The sequence below is a fragment of the Lissotriton vulgaris genome, chromosome 6 (assembly GCF_964263255.1).
Source record: "Lissotriton vulgaris chromosome 6, aLisVul1.2, whole genome shotgun sequence".
Classification (NCBI taxonomy): domain Eukaryota; kingdom Metazoa; phylum Chordata; class Amphibia; order Caudata; family Salamandridae; genus Lissotriton; species Lissotriton vulgaris.
In genome coordinates this window covers 650,182,824-650,201,947 of record NC_141694.1, presented here as the reverse complement: position 1 = coordinate 650,201,947, position 19,124 = coordinate 650,182,824, and the positions used below count along the sequence as shown (strand labels likewise).

Sequence of the window (19,124 nt, the reverse complement as noted above, 5' to 3'; positions counted from 1 at the left end):
AAGAAGTATTTAGTACATTTTATGTAAAAATCAAAAGGGTTACGTTTGGGGGAAGAAACCCTACTTTACAGGACACCTGTAGTACTACAAAGGAAGTTGGACAGTAGACATTGGCAATCCCCCACAAATTAAAAAAAATAAAACCACAAAAATGGCAGCCAAAAAACGAAAAACAGCCACACGTTAATGGGATGGATGGTAAGAGTGGGTGGGAGTTTACAGAGTGTGCAAAATGAAATGGGGTGAAAAAAGGAGAATGGAGGTGTAAGCAAGGTACTTAAAATGCAACCATTATGTGACCAGTTAACATCTGGTTAATTCATACACTACTTTAAAATAAGACAACCACATTATCTAGCCTCTGCAGCATGGACAGCTGCTTACTTTAAAATTACGTTTCCTCGAAAGCTTATGCAGGCTGCCTCCACAGCTTGTGGATTTATACTTATCAACTGAAGACTTCTCTGGACATTGTTAAGTCTGTGTGTTTGTACATATACGGTCTAGATGGCATGGATTTTCTGATAACACATGTGAATACTAGTGAGCTGGTCCCTCAGCCCTACAAAATAGCAGTAGTACAATGCCATGGTGGAAGGGGGATGACTTTCTTCACCGAATTATTGAAAAGATCACTTGCCTTTTTTCTCAGGGGCAGATGTGAACAGTTGTGTTTTCCACGTAGTAAAGTCTTTGGCAGCTTTCTTCACTTCTTCTTGGATGTACTGTAAGCTTGTTATCAGCACCATCTGCTGGGAACCTGTACTGCGTTCCAGGTCAGGAGTACAAAAGAGGGACTCTGTATTCTGAAGCTGAGCAGAGACTTTCATCAAGGTGTTCATACCTATGGCACAAACTTCAAAGTCTTTCCTGTTAACAGTAAAAAGATGTGCTGGATTAAATTACAATTTCACTTATAGTTCTAAAAGGTGCATGCTTGTCCAGTGTCCTCTGTGGTGTGCCATTTAATACAGGGGTGTTCTACCTTTTCTGTTGTGAGAGCTACTTCTGATCAGTGAAAATTATAGCAAACCACTTAATTCAAAGCAACCCGTGCAGTGTTACCAGAAACCCCCATGCCCAGCATCACAGACTTTAAGCCTATGCCCATACAGCCAGATACTATGGTTTGAACAAAATACTTAGACTAGGGGCACTATGACAAGGCTTCCATATTAATTAGTAAGAGTGCCGTCTTTTGAGATGCATAAACATGCGCACATGAATGAGATACTTGTGTATGGGTGAATGAGAGCCTGTGTCTTATGTACATGTGGCACAGGACAAACGTTTCGCCATATGAAGCACTGTTTCATGCATAGCACAAACATATAACCAGTTTTAAATGGGAGTAATTTAAAGTGCAGTACAATGCTCTGCAAACATTTTCATAATATGGAAGTTTCTTCTGCACTTTAAAATCCCCCACTTAAAAAACAATAGCTGCATGTTTTAGTTATAGACACCATGTCTACCAACCACTGGGAACAAGATCCCTGCTGTTTGTAAATGCAATGCATTCCATAAAACTAGCCATTTAAATGTTCTCCCATTACAAAGTGTCACATTTACAAACAGAAGGAATAGTGCCCCCACTGGCCTGTAGACTCAGTGCCAAAAGTATAACAGAAAAATACAGCCATTTCTTTAAATGGGAAGAATTGAGTTGAAAAAGACTTCTACGTGTGAGGTAAAAACCTCAGTGCTTAATTTCTTCACCTCTCTGCCACACCTGGGTTATAAATCTGACTCAAACATGCATCTTACTCAGCACTGCTCATTATCAGGCCAGGTTTGGTACTGTAGCAAAAGTGGGATGTGTCTTTAAGTTCATCCTTCTCCTCAGATTCCAATTAGAATGTATATGTTTAACTGGGAGAGGAGATGCAAGGGTGAGACTTGTGCAGTGGGTTTCTTTTCCAGGAGAATAATTTCACAAGTTACTTACCTTCGGTAACGATATATCTGTAAGAACCAGTAGTTAGTGTTCGATTCCTTACCTTAGAATATCCCCAGGCGTCAGACTGGATAAGTAAAGTTTTCGTCGGCGTCGTGATCGCCGGGATGATGTCGTCGAACTTAAGACGCCGCCCTCAGACGCTGACGTCAGTTCTGTCAGGAGCGTTCCGCGCCAGGATAGCAGTAAGAAACCGACACTGGTGCCATCAAACTAGAGCCCTCAAAGGGAGATACCTTAACCCTAGATATCGGTTTGCAGAACGGGGAGTGTAGGAGAGTAAGGCCTGCAATCCTATGATCACCCAGATTTTTTGCTTTTGTTTCACTGGTTTACGACTTTCTCTGGCTGTGGGCCTGCTAATCAGACCCACAGCCTAGCTGTTCTCTCACTAAATTACAACGTGTACCTTAGGTGCATTTACCAATTGGTACTGGGCCACCTTATCAGACCCTGTAACTCAGGGCATAGGTGTACCCAGGGCCTACCAGGAGCTGCAGCATGTATTATGCCACCCCTGGCTGGCCATCTAAATCTGACACAACTGGCTGCACGACAGCTGGGGCAAGGTGGTGTAATCACCCTTTGCTTTAGATATAGTATACCTATATCTAACTCTAAAAATGGACACACAGATTCCTATCAGTCACTCCTATGGCAGGCCTTGACAATCCTGAAGGCAGAGTGCTTGGAATCGTGTGAGATGGTGCTCTGGCATGAGCTGAGCCCGTTTGCAGCTTGCGGAACCAAGTCCTAATAGCTGTTCTATGATAACGCATACCATATACTCTTAAGTGCATTATAATCCTCGCGGTTAAATGCTATCTTTGGTATCGCTTTATCAAAACATGTCGAGTAAGGTGTCATACGAATTGGAATACTAACCCCTCGCCAATTCTGGCGACGGGGTTAGCATTCCACCCTTCTAGAGGGATACGACATGTATGTAACTGTGAACCCCGGTTAAAGTTAACTCAAGCCTCAGCATCACAAAATGGATGCTGCCACCACAGACACAAGTCTGACCCCCTGCAGCTGGGAGTCCTTCCAGCGAGGGGAGCTTGGACAAAGGGTTTCCTGTCAGGGGCGGTGCTAGCACCATCCCAGACAGGGTTTTAAGTATCCTGGGTAGGCAGGGCTTTACAGGAAGGTGACTGCTGAGTGGCACCCCGGTGCTCACTACGCATCTGCCCGCTAGAACCAGTTCCAGGGGCACACCAGCCCCTGAGCTGGGGAAAGTCCGGCATGGGAGAGGGGTGTAACCACCACCCTTCCTGGTCCCACCCCTAGGGCAGGACCTAGTCGCGTACCCACCCCTTTCTTTAGGATAAAGGCAGGAGCGGGGACCCTTCCAAATTAGATCATCTTTGAATCCTGAAACTACTTTCTACGAAAGGAACTCTCGACTTCTTCTCAAGATTTCTCCCTTGTGGCTAAGGAGTAGTCACCCTGCATCCGCAGGCACCATCTAAGAACACTGCGGTTTGCTGCACGTCCTTCCTCCGGAATCCGACTGACCACCTCGACGAGACCCGGCTTCCCTGGCACCTCTGACCTCTACCTACCTCTACAGCTAAGCTGAGAACCGTATGTGCGACGAGACCTCGAGGGACCGGCCATCATCAGAACTGCACGACTTCTATCCAGCACGACCGCCGAGGGATCCTCTGGTGAGTGCTTTGGGGTCCGAGAAGCCCCGACCCTGAGCAGCTCCAGCACCAAAGACCAGCCCCCCAGCATCCACGAGATCTGCGTGGGGCCCTTCTGCTTTTTGGCTGCTCACCGCGTTGTCTGGCTACTAGCCCGCTGGCTTGTGGCATTCCCGACGACGACCGACATCACCACTGCTAGTCTGGTTGCTCCAGACTGGCCCTTGCTCCCTTCCAAAAGAGGAGCACCCCGGACCCTCCTGGTCCACTCCAGACGCCATTTTCGGTCCACCGTGTGGGCTTGAATTTGCCAAGACTTGTTGCCCCAATCCTGGGTCCAGCGACGTCGACAGCATCAACCATCGTGGGACAGCTCGCACCTCCATCCTGGTCGCCGACAACGCCTCCTGGTCCGTGAGACTGCAGAGCCCAGCGTCGCCCACTCACCTGGTCGAGGTGACTTCATCCTATGCTATCCTGGTGCCCATCTGATCACTGGCTAGTGATTCAGGACTTGGTCCCCTCTGCTTAGAGGTGTCTTCCATCTTCGATCCAGGCTTGGATCCACCGAACAATCTTCACTGGTCGCCTGCCAGCAACTCCTTCTTTCAGGCTCCTGGTTCGACAACGAAGGTTTCCGACGTCTTTTCAGACCTATGCAGCCGCAGCCCCTGGGCTAGGTAACTTCGGCATTTCGGTGCCCCAGCATAGCCTCACTATCCAAGGGTCCAGATCCACTTTCGTTTTCAACCTACCTAATCGGGTTCGCCCGAGAACACTAACTTTGCTTTTACTAGCTCCCATAGACTTTGTCCCGCATCCCGCGTGAGAGTGCACACTCTGCACCCGAGTCCCCTAGGCCTCCTACTAGTAATCTGAAGGTTCAGTAACGTAGTCCTAGCGATTCCAAAGCCTATTAGTCCAGTACTTACCTGCTAGTAATTTTGCATTCCACTTCCATAGTATATAGTTTTTCGTGCCCCTCGGGCATTTGTGTAAATTGTGCAACTTAAAGTATTTTCGTAAGAGTTTTGTTGTGTGCTTAGTACCCTGTCCTCATAAAGAGTAGAGGGCTGTTGTGATCTAAATAAATACACTGTTTATTTTCATAACACTTGTGTGGTGTCCTTTCACTTGGTGTTCAAGGGGTATATGTGATGTTATAACAGCTGGCTTAACACGCCCTCTAGAGTTTAGCCCGAAGACTGCTCTTGTCCATGCTACTAGGATAGCTGGCCTATCGGTTGACTTACAACCAATCACCATAAGGGTTGTTTGGACTGATACATAGTGATCACTAGAATAGTGAACACTGAATATCAGGCCAACTTCTCACATTGGTGAGCAGCGGTTGGGATTTGAGCTTGCTGTTGTTTTACCACACGTATCCTAAGAATATTTTTGTGAAAAATCACATAAGTATAAGGTACATATAACTTCGCTTAGAATACTCTGAGTTCTACTGAACCAGCTGTTGTAGTTTAACAAGGCTTAGCACACCTTGACTACAACTCTTAGCAAGGGATCAGTAGGCAAACAAATAGTGTAGGTAGGTGCATCACTTACACCACACTAGAAGCATGTCTAACCACGGAGAGTCATCAGAGACACCTCTTGTGGTTGTGGACCCTCCACAGGTCCCTTCCAGATATGCTGCTCTTAGCTTCCAGGAGATGAGACAAATCTGTACATCCAGGAAGCTAAAACAGGGTTCAAACCCTACCATTCTTTTTCTGATTGGTCTCTTAGAGACTTATGATGCTAGGAGGGCTGCTAACACAGATCCTTCTCATCCAGATGGGAACATGCCTCCCCTAGAGGGAACCCATGGTGACCCTGACCGCCACCTCCAGGCAGCAGATGATGCTGAGGGGGAGGAGGAAGATGAGTTATCAGGGGGTGAGGCAGAAACAGGTCAGGTAGAAGTCAGTAGACTCACTAGGACCAACTTAAGTAGGCATGAGAATGGATTTGGGGGACCCCCAGGGCCACTCTCAGGCAGACTTAACATTGGGAAAGGACGAGTTAGGTCTCTATCAAGAGGCTCTAATAGATCCATTCGAACCAATGGCTCTCAGACCTCTTCTCATAGAGGGATGTCATCCCCTAAGAGAAGGGAGCATGAAGCTAAGATGAGGGAAGCCAATCTGAGGATTGAAAGGGAAGAACTTGCCCTGGCCAAAGAGAGGCTTGCCTTTGCTAGAGAGCAAAAGTTAAGTGGGTTAGATCTCACTGGTGGCAGCATTCTCCCAAGAGAAAAAGACACTAGACAGCTGAGTAAGATAGTGCCCCCCTTTAAACAAGGGGATGATATCCACAAATGGATAACTGCTTTGGAGAGGGCCTGCACTGTCCAGTGCGTCCCCCAGAGTCAGTGGGCAGCTGTCTTGTGGCTCTCCTTTGAAGGTAAAGGTAGAGATAAGCTCCTCACTACTAGAGCTGAGGATGCTAACAATTACCAAGTCCTGAAGAATACACTGATAGATGGGTTTGGCCTAACCACTGAGCAGTACAGGTTGCTGTTCAGGGATACCCAGAAAACTCAGTCTCAGGATTGGTCTGACTTTGTAGATTGTGCCACTAAGGCTTTGGAGGGCTGGTTGCTGGGCAGTAAGGTTACTGAATATACAGGATTGTACAATCTGATCACGAGGGAACAGATTTTAAACAATTGTCAGCACCAGTTGTTGCATCAGCACCTTGTTGACTCAGATCTGACCTCTCCCCAAGAATTGGGAAATAAGGCAGACAGATGGGTCAGAACAAGGGTTAAGCAGAACCAGGGCCAGAACCAGGGTGGTCAGAAGAAAGCAGACCAGAAGGGTGAAGATACAAAAGGTGAACAAAATGACCAGAAGTCTTCAACAGGTCCCCAACAAAACAAAGAGGGTGGGGGTCAGGCTTCCCAGAAGAAGACGACTCAAGAAGGCCAGTCAAAAAGGTGGTGCCAATACTGTAAAAGTAAAACTCACTGGTTTAGTGAGTGCACCAAGAAAGGAGGGCAAACTCCTGCCACTGCAGCCCCTAAGGCAACTGCACCCCCTAGTACAGTCAGCAGTGGTTGTGCACCTCCCAAGGGATTAGTTGGGTTAACCTTGGGTTCTGAGGGGTATGACAACTTAGTTGGCACACTCACTCAGGCTGTCCTTGTCTGTACAGGGGATATGGATATATCCCCTGATGTCAGTCCCAATACTTTGGGCAAATACAGGCAGACACCTTTGATAAATGGCAAAATGGCTCAGGCCTATAGGGACACTTGTGCCAGTGTCACCATGGTGACACCTAACTTTGTGGACCCTGGACAGATCATGCCAGGTACAAATTTCCTGGCATGATAGTATGGCGATTGTTGCTTTCTCCTGGGGAGGGGTAAATGGCCAAAAGAAGGTTGTAGTTAGTTCAGACCTCCCAGTGGATTGTTTGTTGGGCAATGATTTGGAGACATCACAATGGTGTCTTGACAGGCTTTTTGGCTCTATTTCGGAGTGATAAAGACTTTAAGCTTGCTCACATCTAGGATCTGTATTCTTACCTTGTGTTGGCCCTTTTAAGCCTTTTATTCCAGACCTAGACGAGGATAGCTGCTTTATATGATGATAGATCCCTTATTCTTGACTCTAATCCATCTATTGCCTATTGGCTTTAGCATAGTTATGTGTTCTTTCATTATTTTGCCTATAGTAGAGGGTGGATCCTGTGGTCCTGACTTTATATTACACATTGGTATGGTTTGTGTAGGTACTCTGACAGAGCTAAGGGTTATTTCATCCTTCTCAGGCCTACAAGGCCCAGAACTAGAGAGACTCCATTTTGCTTTCTATCCATGGAGAGCTGAGATGCTTGAAGGGGAAAGGTAATATTTTGGTTTTGAGCTGTTGTTCGCCCTAAGCGAACCGGAGAGAACCGGCCAGAGCTGAATCTAATCAAGAAGTGTCCCTGGGCTCAGGTCTCTAGACGAAACAAGCAGTTGATCACTGTGGGAGCGTCTGGAGCAAGGAGCCTGGTGCATTGACCTGGTGGGAGGAGGCTGATGGCTGGAACTTTCCATGAGGAAACAGCATTCCATATTAGTGAAGTGCAGAGGCGGAGTCAGTGAGTTGAGTTGGAGGAGCGGAGAGTGTTAGTTGAGTTGAATTGGAGCAGAGGAGAGGAGTGGAGTTGCAGGAGGAGAAGAGACAGAAGATGCTTGGAACAGAGAGAAGACAAACAGACAGTCAGTGAGCTGGAACTGAAGGAAGCAGTCAGAAGCAGTTACTTATCAGGAGGAGTTGTGAATAGCTGGAGTCTGAAGTAATGCCTTTTAGAAGAGACTGAAGTTATATCGTGGATTAATCTGTGGGAGCAGCTGGAGTTAATTGGACATTGGCATGGAACCAATCAGATAGAGTGAAAAAGCTAGTGGAACGAACGATTATCAGAGCGGCAGAAACCATTAGACTGAAGTTGGAAGGTGGAGCGAGTCCGTGGGGGAGAGGAGTCCAGTGCAAAGTAATCAGCGCAGATGTGTGTCCAAGAGTGCAGGAGAGAATCTAAGACGAGCTAAGGCACAGACGAGAGAGGAGCCCAGATGACAGCTAGAGCAAGACTTCATACTAATCAGGTGATATCTGTTCTGTTATATTAGTGCTTTTATTCCCTAGGCTATTGTATGTCTAATCCCTTCTCTTTCAGCGGTGTGTTAAAAGTTCCTGTTAGTTATAGAGACCCCGCAGATCTGTGTATGTGTGTTCTATTGTTATTGTAATAAAGATACCCCAGTTCTTAGTGAACTAGTGTGCATGTGTTGTTCTTATGATAGAGAGCGTTTTTACTCTTGCATACAGTGTGTGTCTATTGTTCTTAAAGCACAGGTAACCTTTCCTTCTAGTCAGGTGTTACAGCCAGAACAGATGCTGCCCCTGATCCGGTAAGTAGCCACTGAATAATTAGGGAGAGAGAGGAGCCCTTGAGCTAGGGAATTTTTGACACTAAGTAATTCGGCCATCCCATAATATTATTGTAGTAGCGAACCCTTAGTGAATAGTGAGAGAGACTTCCCAACATAGAGAGAGTGCTGAAGGTATTCATAGGAAAGTGGTCGTCGTTGTGTAGCGGCGTTAGTGAGAGCACTGATTGTGGTCAGTGTGTATACCCGCAAGATTGCGGCTTGAGAGAGCACCGGGGGGATACGGTGTGTAATGAGATCGCCTCTAGGTAAAGTGGCGTTAGTGAGAGCATCAGGTGGAAGCCGGATGTGTAGGTCCGCCGGATTGTGGACCGGATAAAAAGAGAGCACTGGGGCTGCAGCTCAGTGTGTAGACACGCCGGATTGCGTGTTGAGTGAGCACTGATGGTGATCAGTGTGTAATGGTACATAATCAGAACTGCCCCAGGGTAGATTAGTCTGGACCCATGTGGTCGCGAGACTATGAGGTATGAGTGTGGTGTAGGGTATGGACGTCCTTAGTAATTAGTGAGTATTCTTAGTAATCCCTATAGATTTAGTGGTGTTTCTGATGATATGAGCTTGTATATTGCGAGTTCCCCATCCTCAGGTAGGTGCCCAGGTGCCTGGATAGATGGGTCCTGAGGAGGGAGGTGGTTACGTTTCGGCTGGGTTGGAGGTGCTCCAAGGAGCTGATCCCATCTGGTCTGAGAACCCGGTCGTTACAAATGGTCAGAAGTGGAGCAGAGGACTCGCATGGAGATGTTAGGCTTGCCAGCACATGTGCTTGCTGTGACTAGGTCACAGGCCAGAAGATGCCCCACTGAACAGGTGCTGGATCCTGGGACAGTGGACCAGACACCTTCCAAGAAGAAGAGCGGGAGGGTTAAGGCATTGCCTTCCCCCTTGCCCCAGGTTGAGGATCAAGTCTCAGAGGAGGCTGACCTACAGGAACTGAGGGAAACTGAGCCTAAAGAATTTCTGGGCTCAGGGGGACCCTCCAGAGCAGACCTGGGGAAGGAACAGTTAGCCTGCCCTTCTCTTGAACCCCTCAGACAGCAGGCTGCTGCTGAGGCTGCAGGGAACGCCACAGGTGCCCACAAGGTGTGAGAAGTTGGCCCGATATGCAACGTTCGCTATTCTAGCGACCGCTATGTATCGTTCCAACGACCCTTATGGTGTTTGGTTGTAAGTCAACCTATAGACCAGCTATCCTAGTAGCGTGGATACGAGCAGTCTAAGGCTAAAGACTCGAGAGGGCGTGTTAAGCCAGCTGTTTACCACACATGTACCCCTTGAACACCCAGTGAAAGGACACCACACAAGTGTTATGAAAATAAACAGGATATTTATTAAGAATCACAACAGCCCTGTACTCTTTATGAGGACAGGGTACTAAGCACAAACCAAATCTCTTTAGCAAATACTTCAAGTGCACAGTTTAAAACAAGTGTCCGGGGACACGGAAAGGTTAAGGCAAGTCGGAAGCGAGGGACTCGGGACCCTAGAGTAAGGAGGCTATGCAGGCACTGAAATGCCGAGTTACCTAGCCACGAGGGCTGCGGCTGCACAAGTCTTACAGGCGTCGGGGTCTTCGCTGATGAGCCAGGAGCCGGAAGAAAGGAGTTGCTGGCCGGCGACCAGTGCTGAATAGTTCGTAGAGATCCAAGCCTGGATCGGAGATTGATGAAACCTGAAAGCAGAGGGGACCAAGTTCGTACTACTAGCCAGTAGTCAGAGGGTACCAGGAAGGCACCGGTTGGCCGTCACCTCGACCAGGTGAGTGGGCGACGCTAGGCTCTGCAGTCTCTCGGACCAGGAGGCGTTGTCGGCGACCACGGTGGAGGTGCGAGCTGTCCCACGACGGATGTCGCTGTCGGCGTCTTGAGTGGACCAGGAGGGTCCGGGGTGCTTCTCGAAAAGATGGAAGCAAGGGCCAGTCTGGAGCAACCAGACCGGCAGTGTTGATTCTCGGGTGTCGTCACAGAAGGGCACAAGCCAGCGGCTAGTGACCAGACAACGTGCTGAGCAGCGAGCAGAAGGGCCCCACGCAGATCGTGGAGATGCTGGGAGACTGCACTTCGGTGCTAGAGCGGCTCAGGGTCGGGGCTTCTCGGACCCCAGAGCACTCACCAGAGAGTTACCTCGATGGTCGTGCTGGTTTTTAAGAGCGTGCAGGTTCTGATGATGGCCGGTCCCTCGAGGTCTCGTCGCACCCACAGATCACAGCTGAGCTGATGACGTGGGTAGAGGTCAGAGGTGCCAGGGAAGCCGGTTCTCGTCGAGCTGGGCCGTCGGATTCCTTGAGGAAGGACTTACAGCAAACCGCAGAGTTCTTAGATGGTGCCCGCTGATGCAGGGTGACTACTCCTTAGCCACAAGGGAGAAATCTTGAGAAGAGTCTTGAAGTCCTTTCGTAGAAAGTATTCTTGATTCAAAGATGATCTAATTTGGAAGGGTCCCCGCTCCGGCCTTTATCCTAAAGAAAGGGGTGGGTACATGACTAGGTCCTGCCCTAAGGGTGGGACCAGGAAGGGGGGTAGTTACGCCCCTCTCCCCTGCCGGACTTTCCCCAGGCCAGGGCTGTCGCCCCTGGAACTGGTTCTAACCGGCAGATGCGTAGTGAGCACCGGGGTGCCACTCCGCAGTCACCTTCTCGCAAAAGCCCTACCTACCCAGAATACACAAACCCTGTCTGGGACGGTGCGAACACCGCCCTTGACAGGAAACCCTTTGTCCAAGCGCTCCTCGCTGGAAGGACTCCCAGCAGCAGGAGGTCAGACTCGTGTCTGTGGTGGCAGCATCCATTTTGTGGAGCTGAGGCTTTCGTTAACTTTAACCGGGGTTCACAGTTACGTACATGTCGTGTCCCTCTAGAAGGGCGGAATGCTAACCTCGTCGCCAGAGTTGGTGAGAGGGCAGCATCCCGATTCGTATGACACCTTACTCGACATGCCTTGATAACGCGACACCGAAGTTACCGATGTGGTACGCGTTATCATGGAACAGCTATTGGGCCTTGATTCCGCAAGCTGCAGCCGGGCTCGGCTCGGCCTGAACCCAACTCACACGAGCCCATGCACTCTGCCTTCAGGATTGTCAAGGCCTGCCATAGGAGTGACTGATAGGAACTCGAGTGTCCATTGTATGGTTAGATATAGGGCTACTATATCTAAAGCAAAGCGTGATTACACGACTTCGCCCCAGCTGTCGTGCAGCCAGTTGTGTCAAATTTACGAGGCCAGCCAGGGGTGGCATAATACATGCTGCAGCCCATGGCGGCCCTGGGTACACCTATGCCCTGAGTTACAGGGTCTGATAAGGTGGCCCAGTACCAATTGGTAAATGCACCTAGGGTACATATCGTAATTTAGAGAGAGAACAGCCAGGCTGTGGGTCTGATTGGCAGGCCCACAGCCAGAGAAAGTCGTAAACCAGTGAAACAAAAGCAAAAAATCTGGGTGATCATAGGATTGCAGACCCTACTCTCCTACACAAGGTATACTGGGAAGATGTACTCCTGTACTCTGAGTCAAGAGACCCCAAGCCTGGTGCAACCAGGAGGCTGGCCATCCCCTTGTCTCTGAGAGGTTTCCTTCTCACCTTGGCCCATGAGATTCCCCTTGCAGGTCACTTAGGCCAGAACAAGACTTGGGACAGAATTGTCTCACACTTTCACTGGCCTCACATGAATGAAGATACCAAGGAGTTTTGTCGCTCCTGTGTCACTTGCCAAGCCAGTGGTAAGTCAGGTGGCACAACAAAGGCCCCCCTCATACCAATGCCTGTGGTGGGGGTGCCCTTTGAAAGAGTGGGGATTGACATTGTTGGTCCAATGGAACCCCAGACAGCATCAGGGCACACGTTTATACTGGTGGTGGTGGACCATGCCACCAGGTATCCTGAAGCTATTCCCCTTAGGACCACTACAGCACCTGTTGTGGCAAGAGCCCTAGTTGGAGTGTTCTCCAGAGTGGGCTTCCCTAAGGAGGTTGTCTCTGACAGAGGTGCAAACTTCATGTCAAGCTACTTAACTGCTATGTGGAAGGAATGTGGTGTCAACTACAAGTTCACTACACCCTATCATCCACAATGCAATGGGCTTGTTGAAAGGTTCAACAGGACCCTAAAAGGGATGATTCATGGACTACCTGAAAAGCTCAGGCGTAGATGGGATGCCCTGATACCCTGCCTTTTATTTGCTTATAGAGAAGTCCCACATAAGGGGGTTGGCTACAGCCCTTTTGAACTTTTGTATGGACATCCTGTAAGAGGACCTCTGTGTTTGGTGAAGGAAGGATGGGAGAGACCTCTCAAAAAGCCTGCAACCAACATAGTGGACTATGCACTTGGTCTCCCGCTCCAGGATGGCTGAGTACATGGAAAAGGCTTCCAAAAACCTTGAGGCTAGCCAAGAACTCCAAAAAGCTTGGCATGACCAAAAGGCTGTCCTGACTGTGTATCAGCCTGGACAGAAGGTGTGGGTGTTGGAGCCAGTGGCCCCAGCAGCACTCAAAGACAAATGGTCTGGGCCCCACACAATCCTTGAGCAGAAGGGAGAGGTCACCTACCTGGTGGACCTTGGAACTCCCAGAAGCCCCCACAAGGTGCTTCATGTGAACAGGCTCAAAGCATATGTTGACAGGAAGGACATGAGTTTGCTCATGGCCACAGATGAGGGACAGGAGGAAGAGAGTGACCCTCTCCCAGACCTGCTCACTCAGAATCCTGATGATGGATCAGTAGATGGTGTTGTCTTTTGTGGCAGCCTCTCTGACCATCAACAGAAGAATTGTAAACAGGTTCTTCAATCCTTCAGACATATGTTCTCTCTGACACCCAGTCAAACCAATTGGTGTACCCATGAGGTTGACACTGGTGACAGCCTGCCAGTTAAGAGTAAAACCTACAGGCAGCCTGATCATGTTAGAGACTGCGTCAAAACAGAGGTGCAGAAAATGTTGGAGCTGGGAGTCATTGAACCCTCAGACAGCCCTTGGGCTAGTCCAGTAGTTCTAGTGCCAAAGCCTCACACCCAGGGTGGTAAGAAAGAGATGAGGTTTTGCGTAGACTACAAAGGTCTCAATGCAGTCACTAAGACTGATGCCCACCCAATACCAAGGGCAGATGAGCTTATAGATAGATTGGCTTCTGCCAACTACTTAAGTACATTTGACTTAACAGCTGGGTATTGGCAAATCAGGTTAGCGGAGGATGCCAAGCCCAAGACAGCATTTTCAACCCCTGGTGGGCATTATCAGTTAGTGGTAATGCCCTTTGGTCTGAAAAATGCACCTGCCACCTTCCAAAGGCTGTTGAATCAAGTTATCACTGGGCTGGATGACTTCTGTGCAGCATATCTTGATGATATAGCTGTCTTTAGCTCCACCTGGGAGGATCACCTGGTCCACCTGAGGAAAGTGTTAGAGGCTCTGCAGAAGGCAGGCCTCACTATCAAGGCCACAAAGTGCCAGATAGGGCAGACACAGGTTGTATACCTGGGCCAGGTTCAGCCACTGGAGAGCAAGATACAATCCATCAGGGATTGGGCTCCTCCAACCACCCAGACTCAGGTTCGAGCTCTCTTGGGCCTGACTGGTTATTACAGAAAGTTCGTCAGGAATTATGGATCAATTGTGACTCCACTTAATGAACTGACAAGTAAGAAAATGCCAAAGAAAGTTCAGTGGACAGCAAGCTGTCAAAAAGCATTTGATGACCTAAAGCAGGCCATGTGCACAGCACCTATCCTCAAGAGTCCAGACTACTCCAAACCATTCATTGTCCAAACAGATGCTTCTGAGTTGGGTGTGGGAGCTGTTCTATCTCAACTGAATTTTGATGGTAATGACCAGCCCATTGCTTTTATAAGCAGAAGGCTGACCCCCAGAGAGAAAAATTGGTCAGCTATTGAGAGGGAGGCCTTTGCTGTGGTTTGGGCCCTGAAGTAACTGAGGCCATACTTGTTTGGCACTCATTTCAAGATTCAGACCGACCATAAGCCCCTCTTGTGGCTAAATCAGATGAAGGGTGAAAACCCCAAACTGCTTAGGTGGTCCATTTCCCTACAGGGGATGGATTTTACAGTGGAGCATAGACCTGGCACTGATCATGGCAATGCAGATGGGCTCTCCAGGTATTTCCACTTAGAGCAAGAAGACTCACCTGGTCAAGGTTAGTTTATTGTCCCAAAGTTTGGGGGGGGGGGGGGGGGAGGTCATGTAGGAGAGTAGGGTCTGCAATCCTATGATCATCCAGATTTTTTGCTTTTGTTTCACTGGTTTACGACTTTCTCTGGCTGTGGGCCTGCTAATCAGACCCACAGCCTAGCTGTTCTCTCACTAAATTACAACGTGTACCTTAGGTGCATTTACCAATTGGTACTGGGCCACCTTATCAGACCCTGTAACTCAGGGCATAGGTGTACCCAGGGCCTACCAGGGGCTGCAGCATGTATTATGCCACCCCTGGCTGGCCATCTAAATCTGACACAACTGGCTGCACGACAGCTGGGGCAAGGTGGTGTAATCACCCTTTGCTTTAGATATAGTATACCTATATCTAACCCTAAAAATGGACACACAGATTCCTATCAGTAACTCCTATGGCAGGCCTTGACAATCCTGAAGGCAGAGTGCTTGGAATCGTGTGAGATGGTGCTCTGGCATGAGCTGAGCCCGTTTGCAGCTTGCGGAACCAAGTCCTAATAGCTGTTCCATGATAACGCATACCATATACTCTTAAATGCATTATAATCCTCGCGGTTAAATGCTATCTTTGGTATCGCTTTATCAAAACATGTCGAGTAAGGTGTCATACGAATTGGAATACTAACCCCTCGCCAATTCTGGCGACGGGGTTAGCATTCCACCCTTCTAGAGGGACACGACATGTATGTAACTGTGAACCCCGGTTAAAGTTAACTCAAGCCTCAGCATCACAAAATGGATGCTGCCACCACAGACACAAGTCTGACCCCGTGCAGCTGGGAGTCCTTCCAGCGAGGGGAGCTTGGACAAAGGGTTTCCTGTCAGGGGCGGTGCTAGCACCATCCCAGACAGGGTTTTGTGTATCCTGGGTAGGCAGGGCTTTACAGGAAGGTGACTGCAAGTGGCACCCCGGTGCTCACTACGCATCTGCCGGCTAGAACCAGTTCCAGGGGCACACCAGCCCCTGAGCTGGGGAAAGTCCGGCATGGGAGAGGGGTGTAATCACCCCCCTTCCTGGTCCAACCCCTAGGGCAGGACCTAGTCGCGTACCCACCCCTTTCTTTAGGATAAAGGCAGGAGCGGGGACCCTTCCAAATTAGATCATCTTTAAATCAAGAAACTACTTTCTACGAAAGGAACTCTCGACTTCTTCTCAAGATTTCTCCCTTGTGGCTAAGGAGTAGTCACCCTGCATCCGCAGGCACCATCTAACACCACTGCGGTTTGCTGCACGTCCTTCCTCTGGAATCAGACTGACCAGCTCGACGAGACCCGGCTTCCCTGGCACCTCTGACCTCTACCTACCTCTACAGCTAAGCTGAGAACCGTAGGTGCGACGAGACCTCGAGGGACCGGCCATCATCAGAACTGAACGACTTCTATCCAGCACGACCGCCGAGGGATCCTCTGGTGAGTGCTTTGGGGTCCGAGAAGCCCCGACCCTGACCAGCTCCAGCACCAAAGACTAGCCCCCCAGCATCCACGAGATCTGCGTGGGGCCCTTCTGCTTTTTGGCTGCTCACCGCGTTGTCTGGCTACTAGCCCGCTGGCTTGTGGCCTTCCCGACGACAACCGACGACATCACAACTGCTAGTCTGGTTGCTCCAGACTGGCCTTTGCTCCCTTCCAAAAGAGGAGCACCCCGAACCCTCCTGGTCCACTCCAGACGCCATTTTAGGTCCACCGCGTGGGCTTGAATTTGCCAAGACTTGTTGCCCCAATCCTGGGTCCGGCGACGTCGACAGCATCAACCATCGTGGGACAGCTCGCACCTCCATCCTGGTCGCCGACAACGCCTCCTGGTCCGTGAGACTGCAGAGCCCAGCGTCGCCCACTCACCTGGTCGAGGTGACTCCATCAGGTGCTATCCTGGTGCCCATCTGATCACTGGCTAGTGATTCAGGACTTGGTCCCCTCTGCTTACAGGTGTCTTCCATCTTCGATCCAGGCTTGGATCCACCGAACAATCTTCACTGGTCGCCTGCCAGCAACTCCTTCTTTCAGGCTCCTGGTTCGACAACAAAGGTTTCCGACGTCTTTTCAGACCTATGCAGCCGCAGCCCCTGGGCTAGGTAACTTCAGATTTCGGTGCCCCAGCATAGCCTCACTATCCAAGGGTCCAGATCCACTTTCGTTTTCAACCTACCTTATCGGGTTCGCCCGAGAACACTAACTTTGCTTTTATTAGCTCCCATAGACTTTGTCCCGCATCCCGCGTGAGAGTGCATACTCTGCACCAGAGTCCCCTAGGCCTCCTACTAGTAATCTGAAGGTTCAGTAACGTAGTCCTAGGGATTCCAAAGCCTATTAGTCCAGTACTTACCTGCTAGTAATTTCGCATTCCACTTCCATAATATATGGTTTTTCGTGCCCCTCGGGCATTTTTGTAAATTGTGCAACTTAAAGTATTTTCGTAAGAGTTTTGTTGTGTGCTTAGTACCCTGTCCTCATAAAGAGTACAGGGCTGTTGTGATTTAAATAAATACACTGTTTATTTTCATAACACTTGTGTGGTGTCCTTTCACTTGGTGTTCAAGGGGTATATGTGATGGTATAACAGCTGGCTTAACACGCCCTCTAGAGTTTAGCCCGAAGACTGCACTTGTCCATGCTACTAGGATAGCTGGTCTATCGGTTGACTTACAACCAATCACCATAAGGGTTGTTTGGACTGATACATAGTGATCACTAGAATAGTGAACACTGAATATCAGGCCAACTTCTCACATGGAGGATGGGTGGGGCGGTAAGGAATCTAACACTAACTACTGTTTCTTACAGATATATCGTTAAAGAAGGTAAGCAACTTGTGCATCTGAAAGAAACAGGCTACTGTTAGACTACTTACCTTAGAATAGATACCCCAGCAATACCAACCCCGGTGGTGGGTGTGCGAACCAAGATCACACCAGAAAGTCCTGGAGAATGGAACGTCTGAAAAAGCCACCTCTCCGGACTTGGCTGCCAGGCAGTAGTGCTTAGCAAACGTGCGCAGCGAGGCCCACGTAGCTGTCTGAGTGATATCCTGCAAGGAGACTCCCCGACCCAGGGTAGTAGTAGCCGCCGTGGCCAGAGTGGAATGGGCGCGCTGTCCCACAAGAGGCTCCTTTTTCACCAAGGAATAAAAGACCTTGATGCACAAAACGACCCACCGAGAGATTGTCCGCTTGTGCACCACCCGTCCCTTCTTAGCGCCCACGTAACCAACAAAGAGCTGGTCGTCCACACGGAACTGGGGTGTGCGGTCTAGATAAAAGGCAAGCTCACGCTTTGGGTCCAGACGGTGGAGCCTCTCTTCCTCTTTCGAGAGATGCAGAGGCGGAAAGGAGGTGGGCAAGGTGATGGACTGCCTAATGTGAAAGGCCCTAACCACATTGGGCAGTAAAGAAGGACGAGTCTCAGAACAACTTTGTCCGGATAGACAGAGAGGAAAGGAGGCTTAGAAGACAGAGCCTGGAGCTCACTCACTCTCCTGGCAGAGGTGATGGCAACCAGGAAAGCTGTTTTAAGAGTCAAAAGACGAAGAGGACAGTTATGAAGTGGCTCAAAGGGAGCGCTCATGAGAAAAGTCATTACAAGGTTCAAGTCCCACTGAGGCATCACAAAGGGAACAGGAGGAAACGTGTGTGATGCCCTTCAAGGATCTATTTACAACCGGGGACTTCAAAAGAGAAGGCTGATCAGGAAGCCTTAAGAAGGCTGAAATGGCAGAGAAATGGCCTTTGATAGTGCCCAGAGCAGAGCCCTGCTGGGCAAGAGAAAGAAGGAAGAGGAGAACCTCAGAAAGGGGGGCAGAGTGTGGATCCACAGCCTTTGCTGTGTACCATGCCACAAATCTGTTCTACCTGCAGGCGTATACCGACTTTGTGGAGAGACGCCTGGCTGCCAGAATCACATTACAAACTTCAGGAGGCAAGTCAAATGGCCTCAACTGTCGCCGCTCAATCTCCAAGCATGGAGGTGGAGACTGGACAGGTTCGGGTGGAGGACCGTCCCCTGCTGCGACAGAAGGTCCTCCTAAAGAGGCAGATGAATCGGGGGATCGACAGACATGCTGATAGCTCGGGATACCAGTATCTTCGTGCCCAGTCCGGAGCCACAAGGATGACTTGGGCCCGGTCGCGTCTGATCTTCTTCAGCACTCTGGGCAGAAGTGGTATAGGCGGAAAGGCGTACAACACACCGCAGCTCCACTCGCGACGAAAAGCGCCTCCGAGTCATGCCGCCTTGGAAATTCCAAAGCGCAGAACTGATGACATTGCGCGTTCTCTTCTGTGGCGAATAGATCTAACCAAGGCTCTCCCCACTGCTGAAAGAGGCCTTGTGCCACACCAAGTTCAGATGCCATTCTTGATCCATCTTGCACCGACGGCTGAGTTCGT

General features: G+C 49.6%; 1 protein-coding gene across 1 annotated transcript in view; it reads right to left on the bottom strand.

Annotated features, from left to right (window-relative positions):
- The window catches only part of MDN1 (midasin AAA ATPase 1), a 2,142,100-nt gene that overhangs the window by 443,791 nt on the left and 1,679,185 nt on the right, over positions 1-19,124 (bottom strand). Inside the window, exon 80 of the mRNA XM_086926648.1 lies at positions 641-870. Within this exon, the coding sequence (XP_086782774.1) occupies positions 641-870 (230 nt within the window). The remainder of the gene's footprint in view (positions 1-640; positions 871-19,124) is intronic.